The sequence below is a fragment of the Manis javanica genome, chromosome 11 (assembly GCF_040802235.1).
Source record: "Manis javanica isolate MJ-LG chromosome 11, MJ_LKY, whole genome shotgun sequence".
Taxonomy (NCBI): Eukaryota; Metazoa; Chordata; class Mammalia; order Pholidota; family Manidae; genus Manis; species Manis javanica.
This window is the reverse complement of record NC_133166.1, coordinates 101,220,579-101,235,825: the sequence shown is the minus strand read 5'-3', so window position 1 is coordinate 101,235,825 and position 15,247 is coordinate 101,220,579. Positions and strand designations below refer to the sequence as shown.

The 15,247-nt window shown below is 51.7% G+C and overlaps 1 protein-coding gene across 4 annotated transcripts in view; it reads right to left on the bottom strand.

Annotated features, from left to right (window-relative positions):
* FCMR (Fc mu receptor) overlaps positions 1 to 12,112 on the bottom strand; it is a 34,658-nt gene extending 22,546 nt beyond the window's left edge. The window contains exons 1-7 of one of the 4 annotated variants that reach the window (XM_073217024.1): positions 11,905 to 12,112; positions 5,433 to 5,768; positions 4,554 to 4,684; positions 3,385 to 3,611; positions 1,897 to 2,030; positions 1,522 to 1,665; positions 936 to 994 (exon numbers count right to left, since the gene is read on the bottom strand). In XM_073217024.1, the coding sequence (XP_073073125.1) occupies positions 936 to 994; positions 1,522 to 1,665; positions 1,897 to 2,030; positions 3,385 to 3,611; positions 4,554 to 4,684; positions 5,433 to 5,768; positions 11,905 to 11,941 (1,068 nt within the window). In that variant the 5' untranslated portion in view covers positions 11,942 to 12,112. Of the gene's footprint in view, positions 1 to 935; positions 995 to 1,521; positions 1,666 to 1,896; positions 2,031 to 3,384; positions 3,612 to 4,552; positions 4,685 to 5,432; positions 5,769 to 11,904 lie in introns of all 4 variants that reach the window. The other 3 variants (XM_073217025.1, XM_073217027.1, XM_073217026.1) reach the window with 3 other exon arrangements.
* Positions 12,113 to 15,247: the final 3,135 nt, after the last annotated feature.

Sequence of the window (15,247 nt, the reverse complement as noted above, 5' to 3'; positions counted from 1 at the left end):
AGGTCACGGTCTTAAGGAAGTAACTTTCCTCTTTCTCCCGCCTAAAAGCTGGAGCGCAGGCACGGTGCTCAGGATTTAGCATGGCCTACGGATCAGGCAAGACTCCAGATGATGGTGGAGAAACAAGGCAGGAGGCATCTGAGTCCCTTGAAGACCTCACGGCTCAGGCCACCTCTACCTGGCCCCCTGCTTTTGTCTGGGAGGAAAACGGGCTTCCATCTTGGGAGCCCTTGGTTTTAGGTCTGTGGCATTAGCTCAGTCTATACCCTAATTACAACAGGGACGTGGGCCACCCTTAGTTTTGCCTGGATCCTGAGGTAACAGTGTTTTAACTACTGTGAGAGGAAAATGTGTTGGAGAATAAAATGTATTCTCTTCCTAGTTTGGGAAAACAAAGCTGAATGGAGAGGTTGGAGGCTTATTACCCATTTGCCAATGGCGATTTATAGAAACGCGAGTTCCCTATGTCCATTCCTAGATGACAAGAGGAATCTTCCTACTCAACACCAGCCTACATCTTGACACCTGCCCAGTCATCCCTTAGGCCAGGCTTAACTACCTCCGGGGGTGGGTAAGCTACCTCCTCTCAGAGAGTTAACTAGAAAGTTCTCCCGTCATACTGAAGTGAAACTGGGTAGCTTCCACCCCCTTAAGACCTCCTAGAAATGGAATCTCCACATGAAAGCCCGTTTCTACTCACAGAGTTACCATCGATTATCCTCTGCTGAGCACCCGTTCTTCCCACGAGAGGTGCCTGGCTACAAGCCAGGTAACTACGTGTACCACGCCTTGGGGCAGTCAGCTCACTGACACCCCAGGAAGAAACGGTACGTGAGGTTCCCGGCCTCCCGGCCCAGGAGCCGCTGGGAAAGCCCGCGCCCAGGCCCGGGGCCGCCCGTTCCGGCCGCGCCTGCCAACCCGGCGGCCGCGCTTACCTGCGGCGGGGCGGGGGGCGCTGAGGCTCCGGGGCCGCTGGCGGGGTCCTGCCGCTCACCTGGGGGGATAGAGAGGCTGAGCTGAGGCCGTGCGGCGGCTCCGGCCGCACCCCCAGCCCTGCGGAAGGCCCGGGAGGGAGGAGCGGGTCCCGCTGCGCCGGGCTTCCCCGGACGCCTGCGGCTGCGGCGGCCCCTCCACGCTCAGTTTCTGCAGGTTCAGCTCGCCCCCCTGTCCCGCTCGGCAGCCCCCTGCCCTGCCTCCCCGCTCCTGCCTCCCCTCCACGCTCAGTTTCTGCAGGTTCAGCTCGCCCCCCTGCCCCGCTCGGCAGACCCCGGCCCTGCCTCCCCGCTCCTGCCTCCCCTCCACGCTCAGTTTCTGCAGGTTCAGCTCGCCCCCCTGCCCCGCTCGGCAGCCCCCCGGCCCTGCCTCCCCGCTCCTGCCTCCCCTCCACGCTCAGACTGTTTCTGCAGGTTCAGCTTGCCCCCCTGCCCCGCTCGGCAGCGCCCTGCCCTGCCTCCCCGCTCCTGCTCCTCAGCGCCTGCGCCCGCCCCTCCCCTGCGCGCCCCCGGCCGCGCTCCCGCTCACCCGCAGCGTCCGCCCCCCGAGGGCGCCGAGGGCAGGTGCTGTAGACGTTGTTTTGGGAGCGAGGTCGCTGGGACACGCGCGGCCTCCGTGCGGCCTCTAGGGTGCGCATCCTCACCGCCAGTCGGCGGGCCCGCCTGGAGAGGGCTGCTCGGCCCAGCCGAGGGGAAGGAGAGGGCAGGGGCGTCAGAGGACATGGCCCTCCCTCCCCTCCCCTGGGCCTCCGGAATCTAAAGGCCGTCTCCCTCCCCTGCGCTTGGCGACGCGCGAGGTGTAGACGCTCAGCACGCGAGAGGCACAGCCTGGCCGGACACTGAAGACTAAAGGCCCAGCGCTCTTTGCGCAGCTCAGCCTTCCAAACCTACCCCGGCCTCTCACCTTTCCTCCTTTGAATGACCTTTCTCACCACCAGCCCCAGCAGCACCAGCAGGATGAGGCCCAGGACGGTGGGGATGAGGATGTGAAATCCTTGGTCTTCCACCTGGGGCGTGGGATGGCCGTGGTTGAGGGCTCTGAGGAGGGAAGGAGGAGGGGGGAGGCTGCGGCAGCACTCTTGAGCCGCCAACATTTTTGGAGATGATTTGCAGGTTTAACAGAATGATGGCTCCTCCCCCTAGAGTGCCTTGTCTGGGGAGTCAGGACACCTGGATTCAAATTCAGGTTCAGCTTTTTTACTGGCTGGGTGATCTTGGACCAGTCTCCTAACTTACAGAGTCTTATTTCTCAGTACACGGATATAGTAAAACCTATGTCACAGAACTGTTTTAGAATGAAACCAAACAGTGGATATGAACGACCTGGCTAAGCAGCAGGCAATAGATGTCAGTTCTTCCAACGTCATGAACCTCAGCTTCCTCGCAAGGATACTGCACACATTAAATGAGTTAGTTTCTTATAACTGTGGGAAAGAGGATGCTTTTCTGAGGATGCTCCCTCTGCCTGAGTCTTCCCTCAATTTTCTTGGCATATTGAAATCTTACTTTCCTTAAAGGGCCAGTACATAAGTCCTCTTTTCCTCTCCAAGCTTGGTAAATCAGAATCAGTTTTTTTCCTCTCTGTCCCCAGTTCATATAGTTACAAGCCTTACCACATTCAGACTTGGATTAGTTACTAAGATAAGACCCGGATATTGCATGTTTTCATCTTTTTTCATCTTCAGGACATAGCAAGATACCTGGCACATAAAAGAGACTAAGAAAATGTTTGTTGAATTGACTTGAATTCTTGTCTGCTGGTAGGCTGGTACGGTTTACTGACCTAGGAATCAGATGTCCTGGTTCTATTTGAATCCATTCAAGCTCTCATGACCTCAATTTCCTCATCTATAAAACCCAAATGATGTAGGTTACTGACACATTTGTCTTTGCCTAGGCAAAGAGAATCCCAATTAATAGAGGTTTTCTGTGGAGTCTGCTCTCATGCTGCCCTTAAGGGTCCGTTGCAGCATTGCACCCTAGCCTTTAGACCAGGGCTGTCCAATGGAAGGACCACATAGTCACGTGGGTAATTTAAAATTTCCTAGACCACACTGAAAAAGTAAAAGAGGACAGGTGAAAGTAGTTTCCATAGTTAATAGTTTCATGGTTAATTTTATTCTCATTTAGTTCTTTGCCATCAAAACAGATCTGCATGAATGCCAAGTGGCTCAAAGATTGGGGTCTCACTTCTCCAAGATCTCCTGCTGGAGCGTGGACAAGTGTATTCATTTAATGGGACCAGTGAGTTAATATGCTGTCATCATAGTAGATTTCACAGTGGCTTCTGGAGACAAAGCCAAGACAGGTCTCTGCTGGTGGACGTTGCAGGAAGATTTCGGCGGCTCTCCTCACCTTAAGCTCCTTTGCCTGGTTTCTAGCCCATCCTTACCTCTGCCTGTGAAGCCTGGTGTGGTGGTTGAAGCTGGCTGTCTGGGGCCTAAGCAGTCCCTCCTGAGCTGAGGTCTTTGAGGCTGTGGTGGATGGCAGGAAGGTTGGGGGCTTGGCAGCTGCTACTGGAGATGCTCTGGAAACTCGAGGGCTGTGGGTGGTTGGAGGGGTGGGGGCAGGGTGGGTCGCTGGAGAGGCCTCCATCCTTTGAGCTGGTGTGGTAGCTGCCGGAGATAGCGGGAAAAAGTGACCTTCCGTATATATGCTCTAGTCTCTTTCCTGAGCACACTGTTCCCTTTTACCCAGACTGTCTTTGTTCTCGCATGCCTCCTGGCCTGCGATGCCCTCTTAGTATGCTGTCTACACCCAGCAGATTCTACCTTTATTTACTTCAAACACCATTTCCTCCAAGAAGCCTTCCCTGACTTCTAGGCAGAAGAGCTTGCCCTCCTCTGAGCATGGAGAAAAACCTTGTTTGTAGTTCTGTTCCCACTCCACTTTGTGCTGTATGTGTGAGCTTGTCTAGTCTCCCCCAGCCCACAGCTGTCAGTCACAAACTGGTATATGATGTTCTGAGTTTACACTATCCTATTTGGCAGTCTAGTGTAACAGCATTCAACTAGTGTGTCTACCTCACAGGGTGAATGTGAAGGTATGATGGAAATATTACATGTCAAAATGCAGCTAAAACAGGAAATGATATGGAAATGTAGAAGTATTCCAATATGTAAGTATAATCATCAGCGATCTTTTTATTGCAATATAGAGTTGTTAAAATTACTGTATGCCAGAAAGTGGAAGACAACCCTGCGGGGAACAGGAGGCCTGAGGATTTCTGGCTGGGAGTTGTCTGCCCAGTCTTGTTTCTGCCGTTCGTAAAAGAGCTGGATTTTGTGAATGGAGCACAAACTTCATTACTAGCAGGGCCACCTGGTGGTAATATGTAAGTTTTGCAACCAGACCAAGTGTCCACAGGGCTGTAGGATGAACGTCAAGGACCGACAAGCACATCTCACGGAGGTACCCTCTCCTAAGTCAGGCACTTACACATCTGAGACTCAGCTCTGCTCTGCCAACCACTCTAGGAACTAAACACATACCACCTGCTCCATTTTCACAATGCCACGTCATCTCCCCCACCTCTCCTACCTTCTCTTTGGTGAACTGACCTTTGGATGTGAATTCCAAAGAACTGGCGAGCTCAGGCACATGGAGCCAAGCGGGCATCGGCATTTGTAGAAATCTACTGAGCCATGTCGGAATCTCAGGAATTGGCTCCTCTTCCCAGAATGGCCCATAGTCTATTAGAGAAAGAGGAATACACGGTGAGCTCTAGGAGGGGACAGGCCTGGGAAGGACTGTTGGTATGAGCTGAAGCTGACTCAGCTGGGGGGTGGCGGGGAGGGGATGCAGGCAGGGTCCATCCACCAAGTGGAGCTGATAAAGAACAGAGCGAGGGACTTCCCTGCAAGCAATTCTTGTTCACCCAACCCAGTCAACATTTCCTGCCAAACCACCAGAGGCCACTGAGACCCTAGGCTGTTGGATCAGTGCTGAGTATGTGTGGGTATGTCAGTGGAGACAATGAGAAAGGCAGGATTCAGGAAAAATACGCAGAAGGTTGCACCATAATGTAACAAGTTTGGCCTATCAATGTGGCTCGAAAAATGACTCTTTTCCCTTTGCACTTGTCCCTGATATTTCTCACGGGACGACTATGTAAGGTGATCATGTTCTTTGCTTCCAGTGTCCTCCAGTCCGAGTCTCTCCTCAGTCCCACCCCCGCCCCGCTTCCCTCACACCCTGTGGCACAGTGCAGCGTGAGGAGAGCGCCTGTCTTGTTCCTTTCTTACAGTTTGGGTAGAAAGTTCTGTGCACCATGAAGTTAACTGACTCTATGAGGTTTTCAACTACAGAAATCCCGATTATTATTGGTTGGACTGGCTAATAGGGCAATAATGTGAATCCGGAGGACAGCTAAAGCCTGATGGTTGTCCCAGCCTTCCTGAGTGGCACAGTTTCCCAAGCCTCCGCCAGGCGGGCACCTACCACTATGGACGTTCAGGGTGACTTGCTGGGTCTTGCCCCGGTCCGTGTTCAAGCCCGTCCCGCAGGCATAGACTCCGCTGTCACTCTCAGTCAGCTCCATCACCTCCACTAGGAATAGATTCTTGTCTGGACGTGACTTCAGGGTGACTCGGCGCTTGTATTCCTCCCTGACAAAGTTCTTGTTGGACACCACAGTGGCACATACTCCAGACTCGGCTACTTCCCGGCACAGGTATATCCTCACGTGCACTTCAGGAAGCGGGCATTCGATGATAATAGATCCACCCAGAATTCCCTCCAGCTTTACTTCGGGGAGGATCCTCAGAGCTGCAGCTACTGCGAGGAAAGGCAGTTAATGTAGAGGGAGCCTCACCCCGGCCACATCTCCAGCCCTGTTTCCCACCCAGGCCCCAGCCCAGCGTCACACTCATCCCCGATCCAGCTCCATGCCCACTATCAGCCCAGAAGTAAAGGTAACCCCTCAGCCCTTTCCTGATCTCTAGTCCTGGCCCCATCCTCAGCCTCTTCCCATCCTTAACCCTATTTACACCCCCTGTCCATCTCTATGTCTGTTCCCAGCCCTGTGGGGGTCCCTCAGACCTCTTCCCAGCCGAAGCCTTAAAGTAACCTTCAGCCTCATTCAACCCACACCCATAAGGACTGGTACACCAGCCCTCTGAGGACATAGCCACGCTTACTATCCCACCCAGGGACAGTTGTTGTGCTGTGGTGACCCCACCCAGAACTTGACTCCCAAGTGGCTTCAGGTGGTGTTGGGCGGCAAGGCTCAGCTCTGCTATAGCAGGTTTCCCCGCCCAGTTTTGTTTTACAGATCCATTCAGCCAAACAACCACTCACCCCCAATCCTCTTTGTTAAATCATTCAACAAGCATTTATTGAATGCCCTTCGTGTGACAGTAAGATGGCAGGTATCCCTCCCCTCACAGAACGAATCATTTGGGGGGTGATACAAATGGACAGCGCCCCCAGCTAGGGTAACGAGCCCCGTGACAGAGATGCACAGGGTTCCCTGGAAGCAGCAAGCAGGGGCACCTGGCCCAGGCAGTCGCAATGGGACGATGTGGTTTGAGGAAGGCTTTCTGGAGTAAATCAGGTCTAATTTGCAACAGAAGGAATGGGTGTGGAGGGCAACTGAAAGAATGATTCTCTTTACTGAAGTGGGAAATGGGCAGAGGGAAGCCAAGGGGGTATATGGATGTGTGTGCATGTGTGCACATTGTGTGTGTGTTGGGGAGGCTGTGGAGCAGGGAGGGATAGAAGACGTGGTTCATGTGTGCCTGACATCAAAACGCTTATGCTTTGGCTGAGAGAAGGCAAGTCTAACGCAGCTGAACCAGAGGAGAAGAGGGTGAGGCCAGGTAAGACTAGGTGCCAACTAAAAGGATCCCTGTGAGTGTCGGCGTATTTCTGGAAGAGGGCTCACAGGATGACATGTGTGTGTTGGGGTGGTGGGGGGACGTGAGTGCAGCAGGGGAGACCCTTCCAGACAGTGAGAATGGCTCCCACGAAGGTGGGATATGAGTGAGAACGGGGCATGCTCATGGGGTGGAGAGAAGTCCTCCAGCTTTCTGAAATTCATGCAAGGACCACGTGTGAAGAACAGCTCCAAGGAGTTTAGTAGAACCGAGAGAGTCAAGGGAAGAAACAGGCCTTGAGGCTTCTCTGGATGAGCAGAGAGATCTGAGGAGGACATTCTGGGGAGAGGGAAGAACATGCACAACAGTAAAGAGGGAGAAATACCCTGGGAGTGTGAGATGGGAGCAGAGGAGGCCAGAGAGGGGCCAGGACGGAAGCATTTACAGGAGCTCACTAAGGTGCCGCTGGTGTGAACGCGGGAGGGAGAAGCAGAGGGCCAGCCGGACACGTACGTGAGATCCAACATGGAAACCCTCACACAAATATCTCAACGCTGCTTTAAATCTGCTGAAAACCGAGATGTACGTAGCCTCATGAAGTAGCCTCATGAATACGAAATGTGGCTATGGAAGGGTGACCTGTTCAGCAGACAGAGACCCTATCAAGGGGATGGGGGGATTGCTCTGTGTTCAGGTGGTACACACCTGTGTATAAAGCCCAGCATGTGAGAGTGAACACAAAAATGTTTTTGGATCAACCCGGCCAGAAAGGGGCATTAGCGCTGCTATCCCAGAGCGAGATGCTATAAAACGGGCAGGGGCAGACGGAGCAGAGAGCTCCTCCCCTCTATTAGGCAGGCACCTCCGGTGGCCTGACTCTGCTCAGGGAGCCTTTGGGAGTAATTAGGGTTAGATGAAGTCATGAGGTGGACCCCTAGAGGATTAGGGTCCTCATTCCCTCCATAAACCTAAGAGGCGTGCACACAGGGAGGCGGCAACCATCTGCGAGTCAGGAAGAGGGCCCTCTGCAAGAATCATCTCTGCCAGCACCTTTATCTTGGACTTCTGGTTTCCAGAACTGTGAGAAATAAATATCTGTTGTTTAAGCCATGTAGTATATGGTATTTTGTGCAATAGCAGGTGTTTTTTTTTTCTCAAAAAACAGAGAAAATATAGATATAGCCCCTTGGGTTAGAACTTGTGCACAGTGTATGTAAGGCTCATAGTGGGGGAACTTGCTAGGAAGCAGATGACCTGGTCCTGCCCTTCAACTTGGTGATCACATCTGTCCAGGGTGGTGAATTTGCATATTCAAATAGGCTTCCAAGGTGCCCTGAAATTTTTGTAGTTCTAGGATATGTAACTGTATTTCTGAATGATTCTGGGGAAGAAAGGGAGGGCTATAAGGTATCTAAAGGAACTAGTTTGCTTAATATTGATATTTTAGAGAAGCTACTAAGTGACATTAATCTCTAAACTGGTGACTTGATTTTCAGTGGTGGTGGTAAGGGAGAGATGTGTGATTTAAAAGTCACCCTCAATATATAATTGGATATAAACATATGTTTGGGACATGGGAAAAAGCATAATTTTTATAATGCAAAATAAGGTCTTGGCAAAAAAGCCCCCAAGGTCTTGGCTGGTGGCAGAGCTCTGGAGATAAACTTTGGATTCTATGCAGCTGCGATTTTCTAGATAATGTGCTGACAAGGACTCTATTGACTCAAATCATAGCGGAATTTCTTGAAGAAGCAAGCTGGCTTGAGATTTTTATGTGTATCAGACAGAACATGGATTTTTTAAAAAAAGGATGAGAAACATGCTACTCAACTTTCCACTTATGCATACACTGACCTACGTGTGCCCAAGCTCGCTGTTGACCCTTCGCCCTGTTGCAACGAATGGAGAGTCTCCCCTCCTGTCCAAAGCCGGCCCCCCTCCCACGCCCTATGTCCGTCCTGCTCAGCTTCCTTAGAACATCTCTTCGGCGATCACCCCCTTTCTCGCCCTGCCCGGCGCTTTCTTCTTTTCCGGCACCACCATGGCTTATGCACATTCACGCACAGGCTCTGATGTTGCCCACATTGAAAAACTCCTGGTTGGCCTTTTGCCCCCCCTTCAGCTGCCACACCTCTTCTGTTCTCTCTTGAACGAGTCGACAAAAATCACTGGATCCACTTCCCTGCCTCTAATTCCTCTTCCACCCACACCTGTTGGAATTTGGCCCCCAGCATCCCATGGAGACTGCTCCGGTCAAGGTCACCAAACCTCCTTGTTGACTCCTGTGGTCACTTCTTGGTCTTTACTTCCTGGCTTCCTCGGCAGCATTTTAAGAACTTGAGCCCTCCCACCTCGGAACCCTTTCTTCTTGTGGCTCCACTGACACCATGCTCTGGGTGACCGACCGTTCCTTGTCCATCTCTGGGCTCACGTCTTCTCCATCCGCCTCTCAGTGCTGGGATACCCCGGGGCCTGGTACTTGAACCTGTTCTTTTCTCTGTCCTCATTTACTCTCCCCACACCAACTCATTTACTCCTGTGGCTTTTAATGCCAATGCTGTATAAATTTCACCATAGCATGTACTCCTGTCTTGTCTTTCCCTCTGAGCTCCACCTGTCGTTCTGATATCTCCACCTGGACTTCATTTGCATTTCAAACTTACAATGGCAAAAAGAAAAAAAAGAAAAGGAAGAAAAAAAGCTCTCTATTTCTCTTTCAAAACCTGTTCCTTCACAGGCTCTTCCCAGCTAAAAAGGTAAAACGAACATCCATCCAACTGCTAAAGCCCAAAACTCATCCTCATGTTCAAGGATCAAGAATAAATTTTAGATGTGTTTGTGCCTGTGTGTACTGGGTTACAACAATAGGTGTATGTGTTATTATTATTATTAAAGTTCAAGGTAAAAAAGGTAGGAACGCCTGTACCACATGAGGGGCCTTTGCTCTATCACAGAACTCCCCCTATGGCTCCAGGCAGTGTGGCCAAAGCCTGTGCCTAATGCCCTGGGCTCTGGGGACCAGGACAACCCCAGCATTTGCAGGACTTGGGGCAGGAATACAGATAACACCCAAATATAATATGTCTAAATATTTTAAAGCTATAAATCAAGCTAATAAACTGTTGAATGTGTTCTATCCCTGGCTTGGACGGTGACTGATGAGGAATTGGAAGTAGAGTGTTAGGCATCTTGAAAGAGTGTGCATCTTGAAAAATGCACAAATTCCTTGGATGTCTACTCTAAAAAGTGGCTCTGGGTGGAGGAATGGCCCCAAGTTCCCTGCCCCCACCCCCTGGCCTATCTCCCTTCTTTTCTCCTCCCTGACTCCTGCCCCACCATAAGGGTACTGGTATACACATGGTAGATTACCCAGCTTACACGTATAAGCTCTGTCTATCTCTTTCTAAACAGCCACCCACGGCCATCCTTATATAGGCCAAGGGGTCATCTACCCTACATAGAAGACACAGAGGAAGCTCACACAGTCATTGAAAGTGGACCCAGAGTCATTTGGAAAGGGAATGCAAGGTCTAGAAGAAGAGGCATGGGTGTGGGCTCCCCAAGGGAGCTCTTGAGCCCAGAGCAGGGACCCCTCTGGGGCCCAGCTGGAATGGTGATATTGTTCAGGATGGACTGTGGTGGTCCAACAGGAGTACCCTTTACTCCTAGAGTCCTTCCCCTGGCCCCAACCCCTCTGTCCTCTCAGGTCTAAGCTAGCTAACCATCCACTGTCTTCACATATGTCCTATTACCTTTCATAGAATCTGACATTTCATTAAAACTCCATTCCCAGGGCTTTGGAGCTTTTTAATCTTCAACTCAACAAACATTTGACTTTCTTCCATACTCAAGCCATCACAAAGAAAGCAAATATGAGTAAACAACTGTATTGGCCCTCAAGGAGCTTACCATGTAATCAACTAAATAAGGCAGACACACCCCGAGCCACAATTTAAGAATGGGATCAGCTATAGGGGTTCAGAAGAGGGGGCTCTGGGACACGTCCAAGAAGGAGGTGGAGGTTGAGATGGAATTTAAAGGACCCATAAAAGGTAGAGGTGAGAGAAAAGACGTTCCTGATGGGAGGAATGGTGCAAGAAAGGCTGTGCTGGCAGGAGTGTCAGCACGTGCACAGGGAGGAGTCATGTGCACGGAGGTGAGGGAAGCACAGGGGAGAGTGGCAAGCTCAGAGGATGAGGAGAGCATGGTAGTGGAGTTTGCATTTAATTCTGTAGGCCGTGGGAGCCACCGAAGTTTGCTGGGAAGGGTGACCCTGTGATGAGAGTCGAGCTTTAGGAAGATTAATCAGGAACTAACAGGAGAAATGTCAAGCTGGAGAAATGAGAAAGTTTGCTAGGAGGTGAATGTGTGTTCTGTTCCTTTCCCTCCCTGCTTTACCTCTAGTGGAGGCCGCCATTGCTTCTCATTCTGATAACACAACGGTAGCAACTGCATGAATGGGCCATTGTTTGGGCCAAAGTCTGGGTGGGGATAAATGGTAAGAGATGATAAAACATCATTCTGGCATTTTGTGGCTGATGTTAGGCATAGTTAAGACAGACGGAAGAGCTGGCTTGGACGGTGACTGATGAGGAATTGGAAGTAGGGTGTTAGGCATGTTGCATTTCAGATCTTGGTGGGATAGTGAAGTGGGGGCTGCCTAGGAGGAGGTTGTAAATTGAGATATGGAACCCAGGAAATGGATCGGGGGGTCCTCATTTAGAGCTGAAAGTTGAAAAGTAGGAGTGAAAGAGATCCAAAGAAAGAGGATATAGCGGCGAGAAGAAAGAACTTCGGAGGCACTTGCTTTAAGATCCCATATCAACAGGCCAGTACATCTGGGAAAGGTGACAGCTTCAGCCCTTATGAACCAACCCCTCAGCCAAACAGGAGATGCGTCTGGAGTGGAGAAAGGGGAGTTTGCCGGGAGTGGAGAGGGCCACAGTGCCTCAGGTGGCCGTCATCTTGTCCTGCCCTAGACACTGGTTTGCAACTAACCCTATCCAGACAAATCAGAGCTGGAGCCCAGCCAGTCCCCTACCTGTGGCCAGTTCATACGTCCTGAGAAGTCTGAGGTGTCTCCGCATGGCACTTACCTGGTAAGAAGTACAGTGGCCAAAGCCAGAGGTCCATGGCTCCGTCCAGAGCAAAGTCCCATCCAAGAGCCCCCGGCAAGGTGGGCGGGGACCCACTGCTCTCCCAGGAGCCCCGCGCGATCTGGAGCTTGAAAGAGGTTTCTGGCCTGCAGGAGGGGCCAGGCTTGAAAATGAGGAAATGACAACCTGTCTTGTTTGCCAACCAGTCTTAGATTAAAAAAGAAAATACCAGCAAACCACAGCGGAAATCAGGAATTGAGAAAACATGTTGTGCTAAGTGAGAATGAGTCTCCAGGGTTCAAAGGGCCTCTAGGCAGTTCCTAGACTATTCAAAACCACCAGGCATGCTCCTTCTTGGCCTTCGACAGGTTTTCTTAGAGGGACCTCCCAGGCTCCATGTACAGTCACTGATTTCCGAGCTCTATCCCTGTCTTCAGCATAAAAGAGCCTCGTGGCCAGTTTCCTCTGAGGAAAGCTGCATGGATAGAAGCTTGAGCCTGAAGTCAGGAGGTGCTGGTCTTAGCCTTGAATTCATTAGACAAACAGTTTTGAACACCTACTATGTGGCAATACTAAGCATAGATTTTGAGGGATTCACTACCTTTCTCTGAGCCTAGATTTGATTATCTAGGAAGTATAAGTGGGATGACCCCTCGCCTTACCTCCTGCAGAGCGTGGTTCTTGGGGTCTTAACCACAGCTCACCCAATACCTCAGATCAGCCACCCCTTGTCCCCACCAGCTACCCCCCTTAGGGGCTGCCCTCTGGCAGGGGTCCAGGCCACCAGTGACCACAGGGGAGGGTGTGATAGGTCACACAGCAACTCTGCCTGAAGTCACAGCAGCCTGGCAAAGCCCCCTGCAGGCCCCCGAGGGTCCTGCGGGGAGGCTCAGGGAACTGATGGACAAGAGGAACACCGAGGCAATCAGCCATGAGGTGTCGAGGAAAGAGCTTTGGGTTCCAGTTGGAAGAGCTGAGTTCTGGCTCTAGCATGGCACTTTCTAGCTTTGAGTTTTCCCATCCATAAAATGGAGCCAGCCCCTGCCCTGTCCACCTCATATGGCTTTCATGAGGCTCAGCCGAAACACAGTCATGGAAGTGTTTTAAGAGCCTGTCATGGAGATGCATTGGGTTATTATGGGAGGAGTCCCAGGGCTGCATACCCGGACATTACATCGCAGGCTGGGTGGGGGGCCCCCACCTCTGGCCTCTGGTGCCCCTGGAGGCCTCTGCCTATTCCCATGCCCATTCCAGGAGGGTATGACTGACAGAGGCTCCAGGGTCCTCTGTGGTCCCGTGCACACAGCTCCCCACCAGCACCCCCCACCCACACATATTTGTCACATGCTTTTCAAATCACAAACGACAACATCCGTGGCGGAAGTCAAATGGGAGGCTCACAGCAGGTGCAGAGGAAGTACGCATGGGGGCGCACAGCCTGCCCTGCCCACCCCCCGTTTGGGTGTCCAGCAGCCCAGAGCAGCTAGAGTTGTGATTTCCTCTAACCACCAAGTGGGCAAAGGTGTCAGAGGGCAGCCCCAGGCCAGAGGCCGCAGCTCAGCAACCTCTCCCAGCCCCTGTTCAGAGGGCGCTCCCGGTACTGCTGCTATTGTCTGACATTTCCTGGACTCGAGGCCTGGGATTGCCTTGGAGAGAGAATAAATGAATGAATGTGATGGGAGTGTGACTGTGGGTGTGAGAGTGTGTGGGCATGTGAGTGTGTCTGTCGTGTGACAGTGTGAGGAGTGGTGTGGCAATGTGTCACATATGCTATGATAGTGTGTGTATAGCTGAGTGTGTGAGTGTGAGTTGTGTGTGTTGGATGTTTTGTGTATGACTGTGTCAAATGTGTGCTGTGTGTGTGCAAATGTGTGCTGTGTGTGTGAATGTGTGGTGAGTATGTTGAATGTCTGGTGTGTGTGAATGTGTGTTGCACAAGTGTGAATGTGTGTTGGGTGTTGTGCGTGTGTGTGTGAACACATGTGTCTATGGAGGTGGCTGGTGGCACTGGGCCTGGGCCTGCCAGGCAGTGCTGGGAACTGTGGGATGAGTGGGTAGAAGAGATTTTCACAGCATGTGTGGCAACACTTAGGGGTCTGAGGACTGTCAGGTGGGCAGTGAACATGGAGTCTAAGGGGCCTCGGCCCGTCCAGTCTCTACCTTCAGATGTTGCCCCAGGGTACTGGGGCTGGGACCCCAAGGGAAGGCTGATCCCTGGCTCCACTGCAGACTGAGTCCTTGTTCATCCTCTCTTTTTTCCCTTGTGAAGTATACTTCTCCCTTCTGACTCTCAGGGCTGCGCTGTTGGCTGTGATCCCACTCCCCCGAGAAGCTCTGCTGAGCTGAGTGTACTGACCGGCAGGGGGACTCAAGGGCCTAACATCCCCCAGGGGCAATTTTTGACCGGAAGGGATGAACCAGATGGAAAAAATTCAGAGCCCAGTGACAGGCAGGTGGAGGAAATAAATAAAGCCAGAAACACTGGAACCATTCGAAGTTTTTTAGGTAAATTCATTTAATCTCCATAATAACTTAGGGTTCTGTTATCCACCCCCCATGTCACAGATGCAATCAGAAGAATCCTTCTCATAAGGATGTGAAGACAGCGTGACATAAGCATTCCAGAGGACACAGTGCGGTGGAGATCGGCCCTGCCACGCAGGGGGAGGCCGCTGTCCTCGCTTCTACTTAGTGTGTTACCCAACTCTGACCTCCCATGCGACCAGGCTCTGAAGGACCATCTCCTGGGCCTTTCCAGACCTGCAGCTGAGGTCCACAGGTGCCCCTCCCCATGAGCCAGCACTGCTTTCCCCAAAGACGGGCTCTGAGAATCCCCCTGCTTGCCGGACTCCCCTGGGAGCCCACCCAGGCAGAGGGATCTGGCTCAGGCATCCTGCAGTTTCTTCTTTCCCAGAACTTGGACCACAGGCCTTCCTGTCTCACAGTGAGCTGGTCCACAGAACAGGGCTTTGGGAAGGGTGGTCTTTTTAGTGGACCTACTTGTGACTCTGCTACAAGAAGTGGTCAGGTTTTTTCCCTGAGTGTGAGCATATTCCTGTTGGTATTCTAAGGTTGGAACCCAAGTAAATGGCAGTTATGGATGAACTTTAATGGGATACATCAGTGAAAACCTGGATTTTAGAATATTTACCTCCAAATGTTTAAACAAAGACTTTTGGCTCTAGTGAGGGTAGACTGCCTGCCCATTTCTTTCGTAGCCTTAGGGAAGGCTTTACCACATCTCTACAACTTCTTGCAGCTTGACCGTCTTCCTTCCCTTTCTGTGTTAGCTTCCTGGCCATCTGGGGGCCACTGGTCTCAGCCTTACCTCTTCTCCATCAGT